The following is a 7,949-nucleotide window of genomic DNA, read 5'->3' as shown; positions in this document are numbered from 1 at the left end:
ATTTCCTGCATAAATGAGGCTGTACTCCCACATCCGCGAACCCTAGTTCTGAATTGGATTATCATAATCGGCAAGAACACTAAAACGCTTGAGTCTTGCTTCCTTTTCCAGGAGGAAACTCCTGCTTTTTCCCCTCCAGAGCGCTGCCACAGCTCCCTTCAGTGGGAATGTCACTGGGGGACTCACCTCGTAGCCCAAGACGGGCACAACGTGAGGTTGTATCGTAGTCGCGGGCCGTGTTTGGTCGGGCTGTGTCAGCCCCGGCAGACGGCTGTCTCCAGTCCTGTGACTACTATGCAGTCTTTACCCATGCCTCCCTAAAAGCTGCACCGAGGTAAAGTGTTTAACCTCCAGGTGGTACAAACCTTTCAGTGTGTGTGTCCTAAACTTGGTTTTTGCAACACTGCGTTAACCGATCTGGGCCAGGTCATCCTTAAAATAGCTCCAGAAAAACAAAACAGCCATCCTCTCCCCGTCTGTGTCTTAACGCCCCGTTTTCAGGTTTGCCCGTCAACTTCCCCTACTTCTGCAGAGCCATTCTCCGGTATCCGTATTAGCCACTACTGATTTTCCTTGCTCTTTGAAATGAGTGTCTTGTGTAATAGCGACAGCGAAGCTTAGGGAACCAACTGCTGGTCATCCAGCGTTTGCAGCGGGTTCAGTTTTCGCCGCTCGGGAGTTGTGCTGGCCTCTGTTGTGCTGCACGATGCTCAGTGCAGCTGGGTTGAGTTGCGTCAAGCGAGCGTATTACACACAGGTCACAAGGGTGGACAGGGCTAATCAGTGCAACTGAAAAAAATGTGAATAAATTAAGTTTAATCTAAAACTAAAAAAAAAAAAAGCATTCTAGGTTTTTTTCACTGCTGTTTTTTAAATAGGAATTTTAAGTCCTCTGTGCTTGTCTGTTTGCTAGGAGCAGTTTGAGACACTGTTACTGTTTTGAAATGCATGCATGTTACAAGATGAGTCTCCAACCAGAGAAAAATAAAATTAAAACTTTGTGTACATCTGTTCCTTGCTGCTGTCCTCTTTCAAGTGTTCTAACGATCAGCTGTTACTCCGTGAGGTATGTGGTCATTTTAAGTCCTACATTAACCACAACTGGAAAAGTCTTTATATGTGCCTGAAAAATGGGGTTTTTAAGTAAGAACTGGTTTTACCAAGTCCTGGATATGAGAATAAATGAGATTTGACAGAAAAAGCTAATACTGCCATACTCTCTGAAGGAGATGCTGCTGACTCCCTGGGGCGCAACACACACCTCTGGGTGTGCTGAGGGAGATTAGTGGGGGGGGCTCCGAGAGAAAGGTAAGCTCTGCTACCGCTTAAAACCCAAGCTCCTTTAGAGATGAGAACTTAATCCTCAAGAAAAGGAAAGCTCACTACAATAGAGAGGTTTATTTAAAAAAAGTTCCAAGCAGACTGGGGTGTGAGACACACGAGCAGATGTGCTGGGCTAGTCCATGCGAGCTTTCAGGGTCCTGGTGGTGATCTTGTCTTTTTCACTAGAAGGGGAAAGAGAAGACTATTAGTATATCTGCATTTAATACCTCCACACAGATTGTCCCTTCGTTAGGAAGTTGCAGTGTGCACAGGTAGGTTGTTTGCTGGTGCAAGCAGGATCATCTGAACTTGAAGGTGGCCGTCAGAGCTGGGTAAACCCCGTCCCCTGCCACTGCACCCCAGGGGAGCGCCCGGAGGCTCAGTACACAGCAGCGCCTGCCATGCTGCAGGAAACAGCGCCACGAGCAAAATAACCTGCTTCAGGGGTCAGTCTGATTACACAGTCTGGAAGTTAATGTTAATGTTGCACCCAGCTGTGGCAAAGAGCATCCTCTTGGCTAGTGTGACCGTGTCACACTCCTGTATACTGACGGGAACGCAGCTAGGGAATCCCTGTGCAGCAAGAGTCCAACTCTGGGATTAATTTCCCATGGCTCCTGCAGTTCCAGCAACAGCCACGAACTGCAACGAGAGCAGCCATGCGAAATACACCACTTAGATTGGGCAAAACATTGCTAAGGATACTGCTGGAAGGGAGCAGGATTAGGGAGACCCTGGGACTTTAACACACAACTTGTTAAATTCTACCTCTGTTCCGTAGGGGAAGGGAGCAGCACTTACATTATGTGTACTACCACACCCATCCCAGATATGGCATCTCTGTCCACTGCATTCAACATGGCCTGCGAGATTGTTTCGAAGAGGTGATCGGGTTCCTGAGGAACAGAAGCTATTTTAGTTGGTGTAAAAATTGAATATTGAGTCATCAGACTTTGTTCAAACCCCAAAGTATCATCCAAGACGCTGCAAGATTTTCCCCGTGGGCTGCTATAAGCTACAGCTTCCTTGTTCTCCTGAATACCAAAGGACAGAGCTTTTCATCCAACCCGCACATCCCAGTTCTACAGTTAACAGTAGGAGGCTGAATCCAACAACTGGAGCTGAGCCTGGCCACCTCACTCACCATGTCAGGCTCCCACAGGGACTCGCACATGCCGTACATCTGCTCGGAGCAAGTGCCGCTGACCACAAAGTCCTCGGTTATCATGGGGCAGCCGATCAGGTCTAGGGAGCAGATGAAAGGTTCGTGTGTTATGGGGTCCAGCCCGGCGATGACTGGTTCTGTGTAGTAAGGTCCGAACCTGTGAAGAACAACATGGCATAGACACAGTTCCACATCCCACGTAAATATCCACACAAGGAAAACACCCCACAGATGCTTTTGGTGGGGGACCTTTAAGGTCAACCTCTAAGTACCACGCAATGGTTTTAGCATGGCAAACAGAACAAACTTGTACTGCTACAGGATTATTTTAACAATACTCAATATTCTTTTGCAAGGAGGTTGAAGGTAACATTGTCACTAGATTGAAGTCTCCTTTTGCCATACCACAAGTGGTCACTACAGGAGCCCTCCTCAGCCTCCCACCTCCCTAGAATCAGACCAACTCCAACCACCACAGCCTTCACTGACACATAAACGACGACTCCATTGTTTGACAGTTACCGTCTCTCATACAGCAGATTGGAGACCATGCTCATAAAAGTCTGAGGTTTGATCTGCCTGCCCTCCTTCAGCTCGTAGAGATTCAGCCTGAACTTCAGTCTCTGGGCACTGCAAGAGATGAGAATCAGCATTAAAGCAGAAGCACGTTCTCTTTTCTTTCATCTTCACCCAGATCTGAACTGTTCTACTGCACGCTGACAGACACCAGCTCCTGACGGGTGCCTGAGGCAGGTAGGTATTCCAGATGCAGTTCCTTTTATACCTGAAGTTATTATGTCTTAGTAGTGATGCCATCTTAAATCACATGCAATTTTATTTAAAAAATTCCCAATGAAGGGAGACCACAAAAACGAGTGCTGGCACCCAGCTATTATATCCCCCCCTCACGAATAAGCAAAGACATTTTTGCTCAGCATAAGCTACCTCTTCATATTTATTGTAAATATGCCTCTCACAAGCTCGGTGTGGGAATGGGCAGGTGGGCCGGAGTCTCACTTACACCGTCTGTACGTCCGTGGCCAGTCCCGCCAATCCAATATACAGTCTTTCTCCCATAGGGAAAATCTTCTGGAAGTCTGTGGTCACCATCTGCGCTTGAATCCCAAACCGCCGGTCCGCCGCAATGGCCACACAGTTCTTCCCCTTCATGGCCATTACGGCCCCGCCGTTATACGACATAATAGACTGGAAGAGAGAAGGGCAGCAGGTACCGCCGGGGCTCTGGGATGCGGTTCGGGCTGCAGCCCCCACACCGGTCCCTCGGTGGGGCTGAGGGGACCTCGGGTACCACCCACCGCCTGGCCTGGCCCTGCGGCCCCAGGGCGAGGCCAGCACCGCTCTCCCTTGCCGTTTGGGCTTTAATTTTTTCCTCGTTGAGTTCCCCCCCCTACAGCTGGTGGCTCAGGGCCGTTGCTTCCCGCCACGGCCCGGCCTGAGACAAGGCCCACGGGGACACAGCACCGCGGCGACGGGGGAAGGCCGCCAGCCCACCCGCGGGACGCGTCGTGCCGGGCCCAGCTCCATCCCCGGGATCCCCCCGAGCCGCCCCCGGACCCAGCTCCATCGCCGGGACCCGCCCGGGCCGCCCCGTCCCGGCGCTCACCATGGCGCCGGCTGCACGGACCCCGCTCCACTGCTCCGGCCGCGCCGCGCACCGCCCCCGCCGCGCCGCTGATCCCGCCTCCCGCCTCCTCCCATTGGCGGCCGCCGCGGCCTCCCGGCGAAACGCCGCTCGCTATTGGTGGGTGGGCCCGCCGCGAGGCGGAGCTGGTTGGTTGGGGCGGTGGGGAGGGAGAGGGAGGAAAATGAAGAGTCATAGTGAGCGGGGCATGCCGGGACGGCGGCGGACTGCGCGGGCGGGGCGGGGCGGGGCGGGGCGGGGCGCAGCTGGATCCGTCGGGGTGCGCAGCTGGATGTGTAATGGGGACGCGGCACAGCTGGAGGGACATGCGGAGCATGGCACAGCTGGAGGGACACACAGGGCACGGCACAGCTGGAAGTGCATGCAGGGGCGTGGCACAGCTGGATGTGCCCCTGGGGGCACGGCACAGCTGGAGGGACGCACAGGGCATGGCACGGCTGGATAATGCACGTCGGGGCAGGGCACAGCTGGAGGGACATGGGGCAGCTGGATGTGCCCATGGGGGCTTGGCACAGCTAGAGGGACACGCAGGGGAACTGCAGAGGTGGCAGGCAGGTACAGCCACCCCATCTCTCACTGGCGCTGGGGGGTCCCCGAGGCTGTGGCCCCTCTGTGGTACCCGTGTGCCCATTGCCTGCTGCCCGTGGTGAGGCCGGGATCACCGCAGGGTGCCGGGGCTGGGATCTGCCCAATGGTATCTACCCTCATTTTGGCCCTATGCAACCCTGGCACCTTCTCTATGGCATGGGGGAAAGTTGGTCAGACCTGGATGAATTTAACTGGAAACCCCAGGAAACCCAGTCCACAGCGCTTCACCGCGCAGAGCCCTGGGGGGTGTCAGGCTTTGCGCACCCACCATCCGCTTTTGTACTTCTGGGTCCCAGAGACAAAGCCCTAAACTTGCCCTGTGGCGCCAGGGACAGCAAGAGCTCCTCAGAGGGAAAAAAGTCTCTTGGGAAGTGCCGGCACGCTAAAGTCACTCTGTAAAGCAGCGAGTCCTCGCACATCCCGGGGCGGGGAAGGGGCCTGGCAAGTGGCTGTGAGGGTATTTTTTATTCAGAGAGCAATTGAAAGGGGGATTTGCGCTCTGCGGAGTATTGGATTTCCTTCCCTGTCCCCGCTCACCAGCTCTCCCCTATCCTGGAGGAGACAGGATTAAATGTTTAATTTAGGGGAGTGATGTTGTGCCAAAAGGAAAGAGATCCATGTGTTTGGAAATGCTCTCAAATGTGCAACAGATCAACCCGCCTGGTTTCAATGAAAGCCTCCGGCCCGTGCAGGGGCTGTTCATCCGCCCGGGACCGAGTCCCAAAGCACAGCCTGTCCCGTGGCTGTTGTATTTTTAATTTTTTTTCCATTGTAAAAGGTTTCTCGCAGGGATGAAGTCAGAGGCTGTGCTCTGTCTGGTGGGAACACCCTGGGGAGAGAAGGGGTGGCAGAGCCAGACGGGAATGTCTCTATGGGCAGATTTCGGCAGCGCTGGCTGTCTCGGGTGGCAGAGGGGAGGTGATCCCTGATGGGCACTGCTTCTCTCTCCATTTTCCCGTCGGGCTCGTGCTCTCCAATTGGGAAAACAGCAGCAATCCTTCTCCCTGGCCCAGAGAGCCCCGGAGCTTCCCCAGCCCTGGCACCGCTGGGCTCAGCCCTGGGAGCATTTTGTGGCTCTGAGCTTTTGAAACAACAGGGATCTTCCTGGCACGGCTTTATGCCCTGCATCAAAACATTAACTTCATTATTTCTGGTATGAAAATAAAATCAGGGCAACTGGGGAACATAAATAGATTTTACAAGACTTTGTAAGAGAGGGGAACTTCAGCAACACAGATTTTGGACCCCCATCAGCTTTTTTTTTTTAAGGCAAAATATGAGCTCTGGATGGAAACAGGCTTTCAAGTCTCTGCACCATTTTTAATGTCCCAACATGTCCTTTTGCTTGTGGGAGAAACTGTGGTGCAGAGGGGACCACAGGCTGAGCAGAAAGCATTTTGTTCACAATGGGGGCTGGTTTCCCCCTTGCCCAGAGGCTTGGAGAGAGCTGGGAGCCCACAGGGAGCTCCAGGGCCGCATCCTGCCTGTTCACAGCTTCTCCCCGTCCGGCTCAGCCTGGTCCTGAGGATATGGAGCCCACAAGGGAGCGGGGAAAGCCCTCCCAAAAGCTGCACATCTAAAGACCGCTCTGAAAAAAACACCCTGACTGCACACACAGGGTCCGGGGCCGGCCACCTCCGCCTGCCGCCCCCTCGCTGTGTCCGTCCTTGGCTGCGCCCTGGGAAAAAAGGAGGGGGGGGAAAAGGATGTAAAATCAACCGCCGCGTCCCTGGGTGGGCTCGAACCACCAACCTTTCGGTTAACAGCCGAACGCGCTAACCGATTGCGCCACAGAGACCGCGCTGATGATTTTTGCCGTGGCCACCACAGTCAGCCGGAGCATCCCCGGCAGCGTCCGCGGGGCAGCGGGTACTGGGACACCGGGTACCGGCACCGGCACCGGGACACCGGGCTGGGTCCGGAATCATTCACACAGCCACAACCGTGTGGGCCGTGGGGAAACGCGCGTGGGCGCTGCGCCGCGCCGAGGAGCCGGTACACCGGGCGTAGGGAAGACACCACGGTCGCACCGGACCCACGCGGGAGCCGGGGACACGCGCGGGGCCCCCGCCGCCTTCCGCCGCGCCGGCGCGGGGCTGCGGGGGGCGAGAGGCCGCCGACACGCGTGGGCGCCCCGGCTGCCCGCACCCCCCGGAATCCCCCGTGAGCTCCTCGCAAGGAGCCCCCTTCCCTCCGAGCGGGGCCGGCCCCGCCGAAACGGATCCCCCGGCCGCGGGACCGGCCCCGCGGGGGAACCCTGAGCCCGCCCGCTCCGTTCCCCTTCCTTCCCTTTTTCCCTCTGTTTCTTTCCCGCTTTTTCCTTTTTTTCCTCCTCATTCCCTTTTTCCTGCATTTTTTCTTTTCCTCCCTTCTTTTTTCTTTCCCTCCTCTTTTCCTGCCTTTTTCCTTTCCTTTCCTTTCCTTTCCTTTCCTTTCCTTTCCTTTCCTTTCCTTTCCTTTCCTTTCCTTTCCTTTCCTTTCCTTTCCTTTCCTTTCCTTTCCTTTCCTTTCCTTTCCTTTCCTTTCCTTTCCTTTCCTTTCCTTTCCTTTCCTTTCCTCCTATTCCTTTTTTTTCTTTTCTTCCCCCCTTTTCCATTTTCCCCTTTCTTTCTCTAATTCCCCTCTATTTTTCTTCCCTTATTTTTCACCCTTCCCTTTGCTTCCCCTCCCGCCGCGGGTCCCGCGGGCCCTGCCGAGCCCCGCAGGCACTGGACCCCCACGCGAGGTTCCCGGGGAAGGTCCCGCGGGGGCAGGGATGCCCCGCGTCGCCTCCCGGCTGGGAATTCCCCCCATTTGGGGCCGAAAATGACCCCAGCGACGGTCGGGGGGGGGGGGGGGGGGCGGGGCACCACCCCAGGGGTGTCGCGGTGATGGGGGAACACAGGGACACGTTAGCGGGGAGCGGAGCGGGGCACCACCGCCCCGCTTTGGGTTTTGGGCCTATTCCAGCGGCTTTTAGGGCTCTCTCCTTTTCCCTGACCACAAGGCGGGGGGGGGCGGGTCGCGGCGGGTGGGGGGCGGCGGCAGCAGCGGGGCCCTCCGCAAGCACTGGGGCACCGTGGCGGCGGTGTCCCCCGGGGGGCGCCGGTGCGGGGGGGTGTCCGTGTCCCGGCGGGGCGGGGCGGTGGGGGGGGGGGGGGAAGGCACCCCCCAATCTCGGCCCCTCACTCCCCTCCTCCGCAACACCCCAAAGGAATGAGGTCACGTGAG

The 7,949-nt window shown here is 56.1% G+C and overlaps 1 protein-coding gene and 1 non-coding gene across 2 annotated transcripts; both read right to left on the bottom strand.

The window, feature by feature from the left end:
• Positions 1-1,378: 1,378 nt before the first annotated feature.
• PSMB3 (proteasome 20S subunit beta 3) lies at positions 1,379-4,192 on the bottom strand. The gene is made up of 6 exons (XM_063354681.1): positions 4,113-4,192; positions 3,510-3,694; positions 3,011-3,118; positions 2,468-2,645; positions 2,125-2,219; positions 1,379-1,505 (listed from the first exon to the last, which is right to left on the bottom strand). The coding sequence occupies exons 1-6, from the start codon at positions 4,113-4,115 to the stop codon at positions 1,457-1,459; spliced, it is 618 nt and encodes a 205-aa protein (XP_063210751.1). The 5' UTR covers positions 4,116-4,192; the 3' UTR covers positions 1,379-1,456.
• Positions 4,193-6,463: 2,271 nt separating this feature from the next.
• TRNAN-GUU (transfer RNA asparagine (anticodon GUU)) lies at positions 6,464-6,537 on the bottom strand. Its single transcript has one exon. It is a non-coding gene; the product is annotated as a tRNA-Asn (tRNA).
• Positions 6,538-7,949: the final 1,412 nt, after the last annotated feature.

The sequence above is a fragment of the Chroicocephalus ridibundus genome, chromosome 17, assembly GCF_963924245.1.
Source record: "Chroicocephalus ridibundus chromosome 17, bChrRid1.1, whole genome shotgun sequence".
In the NCBI taxonomy this organism is placed as follows: domain Eukaryota; kingdom Metazoa; phylum Chordata; class Aves; order Charadriiformes; family Laridae; genus Chroicocephalus; species Chroicocephalus ridibundus.
Note: the sequence above shows the minus strand (reverse complement) of the source record. Positions and strands in the feature narration are given on the sequence as shown.

Coding starts and splice junctions, on each gene's coding strand:
- PSMB3 (XM_063354681.1), bottom strand. Junction 3,119..3,509: donor GCCACGGACGTACAGACGGT/GTAAGTGAGACT, acceptor CATCTCTTGCAG/TGCCCAGAGACTGAAGTTCA. Junction 2,220..2,467: donor CCCTGTGGGAGCCTGACATG/GTGAGTGAGGTG, acceptor TCTGTTCCTCAG/GAACCCGATCACCTCTTCGA.